Source organism: Dipteris shenzhenensis, chromosome 1 (assembly GCF_047967505.1).
Source record: "Dipteris shenzhenensis isolate YYH24624 ecotype China chromosome 1, Dip_SZ_1.0, whole genome shotgun sequence".
NCBI lineage: Eukaryota > Viridiplantae > Streptophyta > Polypodiopsida > Gleicheniales > Dipteridaceae > Dipteris > Dipteris shenzhenensis.
This window is the reverse complement of record NC_141596.1, coordinates 12,347,244-12,365,264: the sequence shown is the minus strand read 5'-3', so window position 1 is coordinate 12,365,264 and position 18,021 is coordinate 12,347,244. Positions and strand designations below refer to the sequence as shown.

The window sequence follows — 18,021 nt, the reverse complement described above, 5'->3', positions numbered from 1 at the left end:
TGTGTGTGTGTGTAAGAACATTTTAGGAGTTTTGAGACAATCCAATGATTTTGAGACTATCTAAATTAGAAATCGTGAGCAAAACAAGACCTTCTACTGTCTTTGTATAGCAATGAGCATAGTTATAGTGTTGTAGGATTATGTGGTTGCAATGTTGCAAAGGAAGGATGCTAGCATCCATCATCAGCTCTTGTTCATTTTTTCAAAACCTAGGACTGTGAACCCCCTCTAGGTTTGTTACATTAGATGTTTTGGAAGATTTGAAAATTTCACATAGTCCCCATCGTTTGAATTCTATCTACTTGATAATCTTCATCTCTTCAACATCATAGTTAATAGGTTTTTTTTCATTTGAATACTTGAGTGTTACATTTTTGGAACACTTCAATGTTGGCTTTTAGATGTTTATTTCCATCATCTTCCACAGTTTAATTGTATGTTTTGCATTCTTGTACATGGACATATGCATGATAATGTAGAACTATAAAAGTCAAAACGGACATTTGGATGTGTAGTACGTATAGTGAATTCCCTTTGATCCATTTGGATTTACAGTACTTGTAGTTTTATTTGAAAGTGTTTTGATTAAATTTAAATTAAATTAAACCACATATGAATAATTATTCTATTCTTTGTAAACTAAATGTTCTTTGTAGTAATCTTTTTATGGTTGCTATCTAATGCAAGAGGATGGTAAATAAAGGCGAAGACTTTGCAAAATGTACAAGTCACAAATGGATTGAAGGAATTCACTGCCATTGCATGGTAACTAAGGGCAAAGTCATTTGATAAGACTGTCTTTTTTTTTTTTTGGGCCACACCCACCTATGGTAACTAAGGGCCAAGTCATCTAATTAGACTTTTTTTTTTTTTTGGCCTCACCCACCTATGGCCCAACGAGAGGCACCTTGCCTAGGACTAGTGCTGCATGCAGCCAGCTCTAATAGGCAAATGCCCTACCTCAGAGTTACTGCTGCTCCAGATAGTCTTTTTGGCCTTTCCTTTAGGGTAGGCCTTAGTAATCATTTCATCTTTTCAAAAGTGAAAATTATTTTTCATGGTATCCACCTTGGGAAAGTATCTTTGGTGCATCAATAAATGAGCCAATCATTCGCAACAAACTATTTTGGGGCACCATGAAAGGCTAGGGTCAGTGGAATGTCGATCTTAGCCATTGGAGGAATTTTTTGACGAGCCCCTCTCTCTCTCTCTCTCTCTGAGCTTCTTCCCTCACCTCCTGCTGCTCCACCATCCTGTCCAGGCTGGGGTCGTGGGTAAGACGATCTCAACTGTTCGATTAGATTTTTTTAATGATCATAATCTTCAACCTGCCTGATTTCAGAATTTTACACGTGGCGCGCTTCCCACGTGTCCCCCCTCCCCTTTTTGGCCCCATGCCTCCTCTCGGAGGCCTTTTGAATAGTAATCAGCTTGTTTTTTATAGCGGATTTAACTGGTGTCCCTACGAAAACAACGAAGCCTCCTTACAGCACCTCCCCGCGCTCTTGAGCATGCTCGAAATGTAGCATTTGGAAGCTACGCTAGCTTTGCAAATGGCACATCGCGTGAAGGTTTGTGTGGTTGAAGACTACAATTAATGATGGCGTGACAGGGATTTCGCAGGTTCTTTCAGCCAACAGGAAGACCATCTAAGTCTTTGGACCAATCAGTCTGTAGACCAATCAGAGCACCTTGGCATTGCAATTCTAGGCTAGCAAAGCTTGAAATGGCGTTGCTGGGCTAGCATTGCAGTGCTGAAAGAAAGCCTGCTTTGGGAGCCCAAGAGTTATGGGGCTGTGCAATCTGGCTGCAAGTAGGGCTGTCCCAGCCCTACTCGCTTGCGCAGGGAGGCCCTCTTAGACTGTTCACGGTAACTGCAGTTTTCATCCGCCTCTCGCGGTGGTAGAATTCAATTTGGCATGCACAACCGGATATGGGTCGCCTTTCTCCCTCCTGGATGTTCATGGAGGTCAACAATGTTGATTGAAGAGCATACCTTGGCAGCGAAACACATGCCTGTGTTTACTGGAAAAACACCATCTGCAATAGCGTCAATTCAGTCGGCAGCGGAACAAGAACAGAATCCATTGCAAACTCACAATTTTCAGAGCCCTGACTCGAACTGGAACCATGAGTATTGGGAAAGGATTCCTTCTGGGCTCGAGTGTCCCGGAGTACCAATGGATTTGGATGCATACGCTTCTCTTTTACGGTGGTGCGGAAATGTGAAGGTCCTGTCAGACGTCAAGCGTGTGCATTGCCATATTATTAGAAGTGGACTTGAACAAAACACAAGGTTGGGAAGGCTCCTTTTACAAATCTATGGTAAGCTTGGGGCAGCAGGAGATGCACTTGAGCTCTTTGCCAGAATGAATCATAAGGACCCCTTTTCGTGGAACTTTGCGATTAGATCATGCGCCAAGAATGGGCAATGCAGTATGGCACTCCAATTTTTTGAGCAAATTCAACTGGAAGGAATCCTGCCAGATAAGTTCATGTTTGCTAGCGTCCTTTCAGCATGTTCCACTGACGCGGCCTTATCAAAAGGCAAGCTGATGCATGCTCGCATTAGTGCAAACAGATTTGAGGCAGACCACGTTGTTGCAACTGCCCTGATCAACATGTATGGCAAGTGTGGCAGCATAGAGGACGCTCATGAGACATTTGGCAATATGTATGAACATGACGTGGTCTCATGGAATGCCATGATTGCAGCATCTGCTCAGCATGAGCAAGCCCAGGATGCTGTGGACTTTTTTGGGAGAATGATGGAGGAAGGTGTAATGCCAAACAAAGTTACCTTTGTCTGTGTTATTGCTGCATGTGCTAACATGACAGATCTAGTTAAAGGCAAGCAAATGCATGCTAAAATAGCGCCCATTGGTTTTGAGTTAGATGTCATCATAGGGACTGCCCTCGTCAACATGTATGGAAAGTGTGGGAGTTTATGGGATGCAAGGACGATCTTTGACAAAATGTCTGCGCAGGATGTTATTCTCTGGAATGCCATGATCGCAGCCTATGCCCAAAATGGCCAAGGCAAGGAGGCCCTGCAACTCTTTGAACAAATGCAGAGACAAGGGTTGACACCAGCCAAGGCAACCTTTGTCACCATGCTTGATGCATGTGCCAGCCAGGCAGCACTAGATGAAGGCAAGCATTTGCATGCCTTCATTGTGAATAGTGGATATGAGTTGGATGTGGTTATGGGAACTGCCCTTGTCAATATGTATGGGAAGTGTGGCAACTTGGACGATGCATTGATGATGCTTTACAAGATTTCTGGTCGGAATGTCATTTCATGGAATGCCCTAATTGCAGCATATGTCCAAAGAGCTCTTGGAAAGGAAGCCCTTCAACTCTTTCAACAAATGCAATGTGAAGGGCTGATTCCTGACAAAGCCACATTTGTCAGCATTCTTCCTGTGTGCGCAAGCCAGACAGCACTAGTTGAATGCAAACGGATGCACTCTCGCATTGTAAGCGGTGGACTCGATTCAGATGTAGGCCTTGGAGCTGCCATTCTCAATATGTATGGCAAGGGCGGTAGCCTGGAGGATGCGCACAAAGTTTTCAATAGAATGCCAAAGTGGGATGCAATTTCATGGACTGCTTTGATTGCAGCCTATGATCAGCATGGGCAGAGCAATGAAGCACTAAGACTCTTTTATCAAATGCAAACGGAAGGAGTGATGCCAGATAAGGTTAGCATTGTCGCCATTGTTTCAACATTTGCCAGCAAAGCAAGTTTAACTGAAGCAATGCAGATGCATGCCTGCATTGGAGGCAGTATATTCGAATCAGATATTGATGTACAAAATGCCATTATTAGCATGTATGGAAAATGTGGCAGCTTGGAGGATGCGCGGATAGCATTTGGCAGATTAGCAGAGGGGAATGTAATCTCCTGGAATGCCATGATTGCAGTATTCGCTCAAAATGAACAGAGTACTGATGCTCTCCAAATCTATGGGCAAATGAATCAGGAAGGGTTGATGCCAGACAAGGTAACCCTTGTCAGCATTCTTGATGTGTGTGCCAGCCACTCAGCATTGGCTGAAGGCAAGAGAATCCATGCTTGCATCATAGGCATGGGTAGCAACTTTGAGTCAGAAGTTATCATTGGGACTGCTCTCATCAACATATATGGCAAGTGTGGCAAATTGAAACATGCATGGAGAATTTTCAACAATCTAAGTGAGCAGAATGTGTTCTCTTGGACTGCAATGATTGATGCATGTGCACGGCAAGGGCAGGGCAAAGATGCCTTGCAACTGTTCAACAAAATGCAGCAAGACGAGATAGAGCCAAACAGAGTAACATTCATTAAGATACTCTCTGCTTGTAGCCATTCGGGTCTTGTGGAGGAGGCATACTACTTCTTTGACTCCCTGAAGCAGAATCCTGACATCATACCCATTGTGGACCATTACAACTGCATGATTGATCTACTTGGTAGAACTGGACGATTGGATGAAGCAGAGGAGTTTATCAATAGCATGCCAATTGAACCTAATATTGTGACTTGGTCAACTTTACTCGGTGCCTGCAGAAGCAAGGCTGATGTGAAGCGAGGAGAACATGCGGCCAATCATCTATTCAAACTAGATCCACAGAATGCAGCAGCATATGTAATACTCTCTAACATCTATGCTGCAGTTGGTAGGGAGGCTGATGCAGAAACCCTGATGAACAGGATGATGGACAAGTGTCTGAAATGACATAGGCCCATGTGAGCATGCTTTTCTTGCAGCTGAACGGTTCCTCTCTTAGACATAATGCCATATGTGCAGAGGTATAAAACAGGCAGATGGAGTTGTAGGATGTCAGTCGGCTGATAGTGCTGGATGACTTCAAGGAGATGGTGTGCTGAAAAAGATGGTCACTCCAGTTGCAGACATGTGAGAGGAAAATAGATTTTGGTCAGATGACGGGTAGGATGCGTAAACGTGAAAACACACTGATGATGGCTTGGACCTACATTTGATGACCGACCTTGACTGTCAGCAATTGCTATTGTTTAAGGGTTCACCCAAAATCTGTTCCAAGGCAGGTACCATGGCTTTGCTCGATGCTCACAAGATGTTGGCTGATGGCCTGGCCACGGGCTCCCTAATGGCAAAAATATGCTCCAAGAAAGCCAGGTGGGGGTTTGTCTCCACTGAATGTGAGAAGCTCGATGTTTTCAAGAGCCATTTGCAGTGCAAGAACCAACGGAATCAGTTATGGAAGCCCTTCAAAGCCATATCTGACTCTGAACCGGCTATCCCCTCCGGCCATGATTTGTATAGGAGTGACAAGTCCAATAAGATAGTTGGCCCTGGTCTTCCTACGGCCTTTGACAAAGAACCATTTGACGATGGATGAAGGGTTTGGGATCCAGAGAACTGTAGATCCGGGTGACACTTCGGTGGTTGCTGCAGATTTCATGGTTTGATTTTTTCTTCTGTCTTCCCTTGCATTTTCCTGAGTTCTGCCTGCATTTAGTGTTTTTTTACTCAGGTTCGCTCATCCCTGTCGTCTTGCATACAGGGGAGCAAGGTCGCAAGATGGTGCCCATGAAGGGGCTTGGTGCGTGCTGAGAAGAATGCAGAAACTACAGAAAATGTTGTTGAGATCCTGCAATTCCACAGATTAGTGTGAAGAAACGATCGGGAATGGGGTGTGAGCTGGTGAAGAAAGGGTTTGAAGAAATCTTCAAGAAGCTTATATCTTGCTTTGCTCACGCAGTTGCCAACTTTTGGATGCTGGACCTTAATAGAGAGCTGGTTGAGAGGAATTCATGTCAAGTGTCCGGATAACGCAGGAGTAGGCTGACATTGAGCGGGAAGCAATTGGGCATTTTTTGAGATTGCCAATGCAATTGAAGTCATGTCCACTTTCGCTATGGATGCATAATGCTTTCTTTTCATGTGTCTTTGGCTTTTATGTAACGCCTCATGAATCACGGCATAAAATATGATCATGTGTTTCCTAGGAACTTGGTATATGTACTGCAGGGACTAGTGTGTTTTTGAGCCTCGTGCTCTTTACTTGTTGTGATGGTTGTCGTGAGTCTATGTTGCTGTATTTTTGCAGAGCATTGTACTGAAAATTATATGCTGTCCTTATTGCTCATATCAAGTTGCTTGTTTTCCAAACTTAACAATGATGCTTGTGGTTTGCATTTCAACTTGTGGAGGTGCATGAAAACTTTATGTATTTTCAATCCAGCTCCTTCAATCGGCTGCTGCACATGTTCTCCATGATCTGCTCTTGGCCTTATTTAATGGTTATGCTACAATTTTGCTGCATTTTTGCAATTTATCTTTAACTATGTAAATTGCAATCCCATTTCTTATCTTTTTAATGCTTTTGTATGTATGGAGTTGTCTCCGTCATAAAGAGCTTTTTTTAAATTTCTACTGGCTTATATTCAAATGTTTAAACAGATGTGCAGTGATGTGATCCTTGTTATTCATTGTGCTATTGCATTGAAGATCTCGAGAAGGCATCTATTCTTTGAGACTTGCTGCTGGCTCATACATTATTCTGTTAACAGATTTGGACTAACTTGACTTCTGTAATTTATCTTGCTGTTTCATTCAAAGTGTCCCCGATTTGGAAGAAGTGTCTACATTCAATTGAAGGTCTCTATCTCCTTATTTATAGAGTCGGCTTGTTAATAGGCCAATCCTTCTATCATCTGCAACATTCCTTCTCTGGTAGGAATGTTTGAGGATTAAAATATGGATGTCCTTCCTCAATTTCTGGAGTATCGAATGCATTTGTTGTTGCAAGCACAAAAAATTAAACACGGCGGACTGCAATGGCCTTAAAGCATGGTTCAAAATAATTCTTGTTATTTTGTATTTTGGGGGCCAGCTATCGTGTTCACTCATTAAGTATCTGATCAACATATCCAGTTATAGAATTTCCCTACTCAAAATCCCATACCATCTAAATTCTTGCTGCTTTGGGAGGCACCACCTTATTCATGAAACACCATACATACATGCACATACTCATACATATACCCATATATATACTAAGGATTCTAGAGATTGACATGTCAAGGAGGCAACTATTCATTATGCTATTGCATTGAACATGTCGAGGGGCATCTATTCATTATCATTCTATAGAGCTTGGAACAACTCACATAGACATAATGGGAAAGACATGTAGTAAACATGATACATTATGAAAGCAAACCCTATAATCACACGTATGGGTACATCAAATCTCCTTTGCCGTGACATCCAACTATGCACATGTTCATACCCACTTAACTTGAAGATGAGCTTTTTGTGCACTAAGTTTTGTGTGCGCTTAAGTATAAGTTGCCACTTACAAATGCATGCATGTTTTCGAAAATATTGTTTGCATAATAACTTTTGCATGATCTTTAATATAAAACTAATTTGTAAGTTAGGCTTGCACTAGTGACATGAGACCTTCCCATCATCAATTTCCTAAGGTCTTGACTTCTTTCCAGTCACCTTGAGCTAAGAACGTTGGCATGAATGCAAGGGGATTGTGTCCATGGGTGAATTTTGTAGGGATTGATGCCAACTATGGATTGGAGGCGTATACATGTTTATGGTTGATTTCTTCAAGAATTGGTGCCAACTATGGATTTGGAGGTGTATACATTTCTATGTACTAGGGGTAGTCATCTAAATTAAGATCAAATATGTGTTCCATTTAGGGCTTTTACACTCTTTGATCTGATCTGGACTTTGTCCTTTTTGGGGATACGGAAAAACCTATGAGCAGGTTTATCTGAGCATGTTTTTTAAGAGATTTAAAAAATTATCTTTATTTAGGAAACATGGTTTTAACACTTTTATTTTCACTAGAACTAGATCCCTTTATCATAAAAATATACAGAGTTGTCACTCATTCAATTTTACATAACATAAATTTTCTTCTTCATAGACATCCTTTGTACCCTTGTTATTACCTTAAAAATGTGTTCAAAACAAATTCCTTTAAGAAACATCCCTCATAATCACTCTCAATGTAATAATATTGTACACGTATAATTACTTATTATTAAACACATTTTATATTAATATGACGAGCTTTCTAGTGTTTTAATAGCATAAATAACAAGATAGTTATGGATATGTTTCTAAAGAAGTTTAAATTACTATAAGTATTAACTTGGGCTTATATATCACTCTCATAAAATACATGTAATATTTAATACTATATATGCAATAACTCCATAGATGTGCTCAAATGGGGTTATCCAATCAATTTGAGTGGTTGAATGACTATATTTGGACATTGGATATGAAAGTTATGCCACTTTTAAAAGTGTTGTCCATGGTAGTTTCGCTAGCGAAACTACCTTGGAAAACCTACTTCAAAGGGGTTTCGCTGGCGAAACTTCCTTGATGGCTTAATTCAACGAGGTTTCTTTGGATAAACCCTTTCATTAGGCTAGGTTGAGAGAGGGTTTTCAATGTCACCCCCTATTAAGTAAAAGTTGTTAGAAGGATCATAAGGGAATTTTCATAGAGAACTCTACTCTACATGTGGGTTTCTCCAAAAGCAATCCCATTATGTTACTCACTATTCCCAAAGATTCTTGTAAAGATTTGTGTATAAAATAGGCATCACTATAATGCTTTGCATATTTCTAAGTGTAACTATGTTTTGTTCCAATCTATTTTTGCCAAATTTTTACATAGTTAGAAGCTTTTTTTTCCTTCGCTCGGATGCTCGAAAGATTTCGCTCGGAAAATGCTTGTCCCCTAAAATAGTGGTTGAAGCAAGATTATGGTGTTACAAGGAGCCTAGCAAATTTTTGTGCTAGCATGACGTAAAGTTCGGCAATGAGTAGAAGCATTATCGATGATAATTTTCATGGGGTTTTCTTTCTCATACATGCTTACACATGGCTTGCTTTTGCTCATGGAACTAATCTCCTTGATAGCTATGCCAAAAATTTTGCACCATTTGTTATTTCTATGTTAAAGGTTTTAGTCACCTACAAATAAGTTTGCTCGATTGTTGTAGCAAGCTGGCCATAATTGTACCATAGGGAATTGAGTCCTATTCTAGTTAAAGATGTAGGATCAAATATGGAAAGCAGCTCTTGCATCAGCTTAAGTGAAGAATTGTTGATCATGGAGATTGATGAAGGTTTTCATCTCCATCTAGAGTTTTGTGAGTGAGGATTAGGTGTAGGGTTCAAGAAAAGGTGTAGGGTGTGGGCTAGTCTCCTTAAAGGATCAAGAGGGAATAAGGATTGAGAATTCTAATGTTAAGATCTAGTAAATCTTGACTCAAAACCCTTTGAAATGCAAAGGGCAACATAGGATCAAGGAAGAAATGGTGAGATTGCGCATAGATACCCTCAAAAAGCAAGTTGGGTCACATCTTGCTAAAAAAATTATATTGTTTGAAATAATGAAGATTGAGAGGGAGGAACTTGCAGCAAAGATGAAGAATGGCAAGATCGTAACAAGATTTCCACCCAAAAATGATGAGAGAAAAAGAAAGAAGGTTCCCTCTCAAAGAAAGAAAGAAATTCAAAATTAGGGTTCTAAAGAGGAGGTGAAAGGGTACCTAAAACTAAGGGAGAGGGAACAGGAAAACATGGGAGATGGAAGTAAGGTAGTAGTTGAATGGGAGGGTTTGAGTAAGGTAGTAGTTGAATGGGAGGGTTTGATTTTAAGAGATTTAGTTGAGAAATTTGGTTTGCAAATTTGGTCACACTTCAAAACGTGATAGGGAGGTGAGGACACAAGTGCGAGAGACTAGATCCGTGTAGGCAGTTGTGCTGAGATAAACTACCGTGCCCTTCTTTGGGCACATAGCTTATACACGTTTAGCATAGAGCACTTTGCGAAAGCGAGCTTGAAAATGAATATTGAAAATGAGAGTAGATGTTGTGCTAGACATAGCACTTTGCATTTAGCACACAACCACACATTTTTATGGGAGAAGAGTTGTCACACTTCCTCTCCTATGGCAAGTTGCATTCAATACATATTAATTTGCATTCACAATATATGCATAGCACATATAGCACTTTGCATGAATTTTTGAGGAGGTCTACTATTGTGATACCTTGTCCCTCTTAATAAATCTAAATGACTTGTCCAATAAGGTAGCAAGCACAAATCTCCGATGCAGACACAGCTAGGCCAAAACTTCATATAAAAAATTTGGCGTTAGCGACAACAATAGGCAGAGGGAAGTTTTTAAGGAGGCAAATCTAAGAGCAAAACACAGGAGCGGCAAAAATGGAGGCATATGAGAGAGGGAAAATGAGGATAGGGAAGAGCAAGAAAAAGCAAAGCGAGAGAGAGAGAGAGAGAGAGAGAGAGAGAGAGAGAGAGAGAGAGAGAGAGTTTATTAAAGTCTTTAAAAGACCGATGGGTCTATGAGACTGTGAAAAAACTTGATACAAATCCACCTAGAGGGGTGGAGCTACTAACTGAGCATCCACACCCATGTAGAAATAGAAGACTATATCATACATAGTCACATCAAACAATAATAGTGATAATCTATAGCAAAACCATCCTCCACTACCATCATGATACAGAATGAAGTGTGATATAGGACAATGTGGCCCCTCCCCTCGTCAATAGTTACGAAGTTATAGCATGAAATCAGATATGGAGTGTTGGCAACCCTCGGTGGGTGCCGTCCTACGCTCTCTCCTGGTCACATCTCTACGCCTCATGAGGGTGATCATCACACCTGTCGGTCTGGCTCGCACTCTGAACATGAAGGGAATGTCTCCAAGTATAATCTATGCATCAACCCTTTGTCTGAGCTATCGTGTCACTGGCTCTGGGTCACGATCATGTCTAAGACCTGTGGAACAGGCATCCGTGTGATCTATCTAACAGAACTTAGTGATCATGCTCTGAGATCAATCCAACTGGGTTTGCTCGTCATGTCTTTGAGCTCGAAGTAGGTGCTCACGATGCCTAACTGTCTCATGAACGAACGTGGCCAGGCATCTCTGATCTGGATAAGAGAAATTGGGATAACACCCTAGAGGTATCTTTGAATAGAAAATAGAATCGTCCTCTCATATCATAGTCAATGGGGCATTTGAGGATGAAATGTTCCTCCGACTCAACCTCCTGTAGGCTACACAGAGTACACAAGCCCCCCTTCCTCGGTAGACCCTCTGCTCGGTCACTCTCAATGTGGAGCCTATGTGAAGAGACCCGAAGTTGCCTTATGGAGATCCTCGATGAATGGGGTAAATGAACCCGTGTATACCCTAGTGGATCAATAAACCCCTATGTAAGCAATGATCTCTGTAGAAGCTAAGCTTCACAGGGAGCTCAGCTGGCTCCAACTAGGTGCAGAACGTGTGTAGCTGTAGAAGATTTTCACATATGACCTGGTTGACCTCATGATACTGTAGTGAGGAGAATGGTGCATCAATGCTGTACTGGAAAGGATCCATCCATATGTAACCCCAGTCACTCAAACCATCTCACTGTGTGCGCATACTAGCATCTTTGGTCACCTGTCGCCGCTGATAATACCATGGAAAAGAATAGTTCTAACCACGGTAGTCGACTGCGACCAGAGGTATGATCTCCATATGCCCTAACCCGATGTAAATAGGTAATGACCTGGAAAGCTGCATCAAGTTGCAATGGTGAAGACCCAAACTCAACGTGAATGATCTGGTGAGTTACTGACGACTTACTCTAAATCATCCATGATAGCATAAGAACCTGTAGCCGCTCCATACAAGCCCATTTTATAACTGACAGGTCTGGCCCCCAACAAGGGATGCCATATATACCCCAACAAGGAGAGAGAGAGGGAGGGAGGCGGGGGAGGAGAAGAGAAGGGTTGACTAGAGGAATTGTTCAAGAGGGACTAAGGGCTAGGCCATGAGCAAACAAGAAGAGCAACGTGAAAAATCAAGCAAGAAAAGATTTTGCTCATTCCCTTCAAAGGAGTAGAAAAAAAAGGAATTTCGTTCCTTCCAACAGGCCCTTGATAAGCTAGATGTGCTCCGCATTGCCACAGCCATAACGATTGAGCTTCTTAATATCTTCTCAGAGTAGCAAGCCTTCATAAAGCCGTAGACTGAACACAAAAACTTGCAATTGCTTCACCAACCATAACTGAGCTTCAAATTGGCATAGCCAGGTGAGTCAAGTGTAAAATGTCCTTAGTAGCCACAGCAACAAATCTGACGAAGGGAAATCGAAGTAAACAATGAAGTAGAGCGATAGAAACCTCAAGGCGATGCCATAACCAAAAGAGGGGAGCTTGCAAATGCCATAGCAAAAAAATTTTGAAGGAAGAAAAATGATTTTGAAGGAAGTAAATAAGGCACAATTACAGTAGACGAAGATGGAAGCAAGGCATTGGCCTCCACCCCAATGATGGGGTTAATGCAGTAGTGCTCCTGAAAGGTGTCTCTAACAAGGCTGAAGTTGAAGTAGTTAAGAGTTCGGGTGAAGAAGCGATGTGGTAGGATGAGGAGGTGAGAGGCGAGGCGAAGTGGAGGGGGATGGTGATGAGCTACTAGTGCAAGTATAATATTAGTATAATACCAATTCCCTACATAGGACCTCATAGCTAGTATAGTACATTGCTGGACTATCACAAAGCCACACTAGAATACTAATATTTTGGTAGTACCAATGTAGCATTGGTATATATAACCATTTTCAAAATAAGGACTATGGACTGGGAAAGGAAGGCAAGGAGGAGGAAGAAGCTAGGTGTTGCCATAACTGAGCTAAATTATTGTATGCAGGAGCTAGTGATTGCCATAGCCAGATAAGGGAGGAGGAAGGAGTGTTTATAGAGAGAGGAAGAGGGAAATTAAGAGAAGATGGGAGAGGGAGGAAGCCACAACCAAAGAGCTCAATAGAGTTAAAGAGAGACGCGCCATAGGTGGAGGGATCACCATCACCATAGCTATGAATGAGCTATGCGCAAAAGAGCTGGCAGCCGTAGAAAGAGAGCTTGTAGAGGAGAGAGGTTGAGTATGCCATACCGAGGGGTTGCAATACAAAGCTTGTTGTCACCATAACGAGAAAGCTAGCCATACAATAAGAAGAAGCAGCTGAATTGTAGAATATGTTAAACTAATTTTATTGAGTGATTTATAAAAGGAGAATAATTGTAGAATACGTAGAATTAATTTGGACGAGTAACTGCTTATTATATCTAGTGATTTTACTAACATCATGACACATGGCTAAACAAGAGTGCTGCTTTTCACTTTCCCCACTATGTTGCTTGCCCAAAAAATGGGAGAACCATCCTATACAAGTCAAATTTATATTTCGATTTATTCACCTTCTCCCACTATATCACCACAAGGACTCTCTTAAAGGGTCCTTTTTTAGTCCAAAATTTATGTAATGGCCACGCACCAATTTGGTCTCCACGTTTTTTGTCTTGTGATTGTATGTGTCTGCATCTTCATTGACTGAATCAAGAGATGGTCTTGATGGCTTCCTCTGTGGTCAGCCTTCACTATGGTTCAAGGAGTCTTCATTTTGTTGATATGTCTACGGATTGTGTTGCTGATGGTTCAAAATGTGAATGTGAAGTACAAAAATTCCACGTCTTCAAGCACAAACTGATCAATGCTTCAAATCAAACCAAAGTAAGGCTAACCAAATCTACCATTTTTGTCAAAAATCTATTCTAGTTATGGAAGGGTGTCTAGGCTAATAGTTCTTCAACCTTAGGATTTGAGGATATGCTCCTGCAACACGTCCTTTTCATGCTGAGTTGTCAACAAAAAAGGCATCTAAACAACTACTGCTGCACAACATCAACCTTGAGTAGGTTCTTATTTTTTAGCGCTCACAAGCACCGCTGGCCTTTCTTCGATTTGTGGATCATCTAGGCTATAGAGCTGTTGAAGCCACCAGCACTCCGGAAGAAACTCTTTTGTCTACTCTAGAGATCGCACTGCTGCCTCTATAATGGGGCCAAGGCCAAAGTCTCCATATGTGAGGGAGAGCAATCACAACAAGTGGGAGCATGATAGGTGCCCATTACAACACAAGCATCCACCTAACATGATACAAAAATTAAATAATTAAATATGTAATTTCTTCAAGATTTCATGGAAAACTTTGAGAACCACTATATTTTAGAGTGAGCAAGAATCTCTTGCTTTCCTCCCTTTTGTATGGTAGTCTCTCTCTCTCTCTCTTCAACCCCCCGCCCCTTCCCCACCCTTCTTTTGTTGTCCCTCCTCTCTCTTTCTCCCTCAAATGTAATTCCTTGCGCCTTCCTGTTACACATTCTTAGTGTTAATGCCTTAGCATTGCATAGGCCTTAACCTTTGCTCATACAAATTGACCTTTTGCATAGACAATGACGTAGTGTCCTGTAGGTTTGTTGAGTTGTTCATTCAGCTTGGAGTGCTAAAATCTCTCTCTCTCTTCTAATATGCATTGCTTTGTATTCACAAGCACCAATAAAATTTTTAGTTGCAAAGGCAAAAATGAGAAATATAAACCCATGAAAGTTTTATCACTACTCCTGGAGCATGTTGCAAGCATTTACACATGGGCCATATGTGGCAAAGGTTCTCAATCTAGTCCAACATGTCCGAAGCTGTATAGCTTGACCATGGACATTCCAACAATTGTGCCAAAATTTCCATCAATTGCATGAACATACTTAAGTGTTCTGTGAAGTTATTTGCGTTATGTAGTGAGGTTAAACTTTGATTTTTTTATCATTTCATGCAAACAATTTACAAATTGTTATATGTCAGGCCTGCATTCTTGAAACTCTAATTGTAAGGAACCCAATACTTGGCTTATTGAGGTGTAGCATGTGGATAATGGTGATGAGCTATATGCAGGAAGCGATAAATATTTCTATGAACATACGTCAATTACTCCAAAAAGGTATCAATAGGGATATTTGAAGATGCTCCGTTTACCAAGTTTTAATGGTTGAAGAATAAAGCGCCTTGTGTAAAAAAGACTTACGCTTCAAATGGCTAATGAGGTGTGTTTCACTCTCACAAGATGCATATGAAGTGGACCATGTCAATCAACAGGTTTGTAAAGCTTTTTGCATCAGAAGATCTATTTGCACACGGCCAGAACACGTTCTTTTGCAAGGTGCCACCCAACAATTTTTTAAAGTAAACTTTTAGAGCATTGGAAAGAAAGGAGTAGATGCACTAAAAGGGACATGATGAAAATCTGTCCTTTCTGAAGCGAGTAGCAGTCTCGATTACATACTAGGACTGTTTAATGGACAGAAATGTGCACAATAGGTTTTTTGTATCTATAATTAAGCTTGTGCCTTATTTAAAGACAACAATCAACTGCATAGATAAGGCAGATAAGGCTAGTATCAACAACATACTAGGAAGTCAGTGACCCATTAATGGACAGAAATGCACGCAAGTTATTTGTATCCTTGGTTAAGCTTGTATCTTCTTTAAAGACACCAATCTGATTTAACCATATGATTTCCAGATTATAGATTATCCCTCCCTCCCCCCCCAAATGAGAAGAGCAGCATATTTGCAAGGTATGTTTCATGCAGAAAATAAATAGCTATCAATCTAGTAAATGTGTCCATGGTAGGCAGTTTTCAGAAGAGCAGAAAACCCAGGCTGAAGACTTTGTTTGCTTTTCAGCCATTGATACGAGCTCCTTTTTTGGCTGATAGCCATCAATACGAGTACCTGCACATATATCCCTATCTCTCTCCGAAAGCAGAGTTTTGAATAAACAAGCACCCCTTTCAAGGAAAAATACAGGGAGTTATCAGGTGTTGGAGCAGCCTACTATACATTGGAATATGAGTAGCAGCCAATACTCCAAAATCTCTCTTAACATTCAGGCTTCTGCAAGTAATGGATATCTGAAGCTTAAGCAAACATGACTGATTAAATAGCAGCAAGTTTGTAGGTGCAGAATGTCAGAGAATAGGGCATCAACATGTAGCTAACCCCACAGTGGAAACTTAAAAAAAGGGATCTCACAACTCTCCAGTCCCATGCACTTGAAACCGTTTGGGTTGGCCTCCTGCACAGCTGTATAACAACTCAGTTTACTCTCCTCAAAGACCAATCAGTGTACACTAGAACTTTCTTGCAGGAGGCGTCAAATGCCGATGCAATTAAATCTCCCCCTCTGTCTGTCATGAGGGTCTTCACCCCCATTCCCAAAGACTTGAGAATATCTGCACAGACTATGTACCCAAAACATGCTACTGAAATCACCAATGAAAGTGTCACTTTCCCACCACTGTCAGAGTGCACTAACTTGAGTGGGACACGGACTTGTCATGTCAGTGCAGGAGAGTAGTAGGCAACAGCAGTAGAGGCGCTTTACCTTCATATCTTCTACCTCTAGAGTGAGGTCATTAGTCTAGCACTTGGCTGGGTTGTGTCTAGCAGATTTTGTATTTGACAGTTAACAATTGTAGAGTTCCCATAAGTATTCTCTTTTGGCTGCATTCTGTTCTGTACTTCAGATCTGAATTTACCTCCTTATGCACTCGTGAGAGAGATGTAGACCCCTACATTCTGCTATCATAAACTTTTGTTCAACATACTCTAGTTTTGTAGGCAAGTAATCTTTGATCATGACAGCAGTCCTCTAACAGATACAGAGTTTGGACCTTCTTCAGAATCGGGCTCTAAGGGTGGTAACAGAGCACTGTCTGTCAGACCACCCCTATGCATTACATGGACGTGTTGGCCCACATTTCTACCAGTGAAGAATATCATTGTGAGCCTTACATGTAATGGTGAATTTCCTGGCTCGTTTATGAGCATAATCATGTATCATCACAATTTGAGAAACAATGCAGCTTTGACCAAAATAATCACTATATTTAAGGGCAATAAGCCCTGTTGCAGTCTGTAACAAAGACCCAAACTTGTCTGCGACTCTAAGAACCAGTTCGAAAAGGTGATAATAGAGTCAGCATTTCAGGCCAAGGTAATGAAAATGACCAAGATTACTCTTCCTCTCATAAAAAGGTTAAGCAATCAGAATATCTTTCTGTGGCAGCACTAAATCGTAGCTAGTTTCCAACAATTAAAATATTCCAGCATCTTGTAAGAGCACGGAGAGGCATGTGGCCTATATATTTGACCGGTGATAAATACCCTTTTTGGCAGTCTTAACTGGCCAACTGTCAAGCTGAATTACAACTTGAGGCTCATCAATCATTATGGCCAAGAATAGGCTGCTTGTGACAAGGAGTGTGCCAAAAAATCCAGCATTAGCACCTTGACGGTTAATCAGTCTTGATGAACACAGACTGGTTGCCTGCCGAAATAATTGTACTGATCAAAAGTCAAGTAGAGTCCAGGAAAACTAGGCAAGAATGCTGACTTCATGTCCATATGAAATATGAACCAACCGTGATGGGCAGCCAAAGCAATCACCGTATGAATAGTGACCCCCCGGGCTATGGGGGCAAAGGTCTTGTCGAAATCAAGTTCCTACGACTAAGCATAGCCTTTCACCACCAATCTTGCTTTATACTTATTCAAGCTCCAATCAGACTTGAACTTTAGCTTGTACACCTACTTGATACCAATTACCTTCCGCTTGTAGGGTCTGTCCACCAAGTCCCAGGTGTCATTTTTTAGAATGGTGTCCATCTTTGTCTTCATGGTAGCCTACCACTTTGGTATATCTTTTGCCTCCTCAAAGGTCCGCAGCTCGTCCACCATGGCGAAGTTCGCTGAGGGTGCAGACACATTGCGTTGAACTCTTGAACTCAACTCGGAAATGTCCGTGACCCGAGATTTCTGCAAGGTCTTTAGATACCACGTTGGTAACTTCCTACCACCGGAAGTTGACTTCGGGTGTGGCTTTGGTGCATCTGGCTCCTCCTATGGTTCCTCGGAATATTTATCGTCTCTACCTCTATAATGGTCATCTTGGGAGCCGAAACTTTGGGAACTTTGATGACCTCTTCTTCTGCTTGGGACACTGCTTTCTCAAAGACTACGTCCCTATTGATCAATATATGTTTCTTCATTGGGTCGAAGATGCAGTACGCCTTAGATTCTTCACTGTA

General features: G+C 41.4%; 1 protein-coding gene across 1 annotated transcript; it reads left to right on the top strand.

Annotated features, from left to right (window-relative positions):
• Window positions 1-1,855: 1,855 nt before the first annotated feature.
• LOC147905391 (pentatricopeptide repeat-containing protein At2g03380, mitochondrial-like) lies at window positions 1,856-5,998 on the top strand. Its single transcript, XM_087371435.1, has one exon. It carries the CDS (start codon window positions 1,920-1,922, stop codon window positions 4,719-4,721), a length of 2,802 nt encoding a protein of 933 aa, XP_087227561.1. The 5' UTR covers window positions 1,856-1,919; the 3' UTR covers window positions 4,722-5,998.
• The last annotated feature ends 12,023 nt before the right edge of the window (window positions 5,999-18,021 follow it).

What these genes read in the sequence shown, in the direction of transcription:
- LOC147905391 (XM_087371435.1), top strand. Translation starts at nt 1,920, where the DNA reads ATGCACAACCGGATATGGGTCGCCTTTCTCCCTCCTGGATGTTCATGG.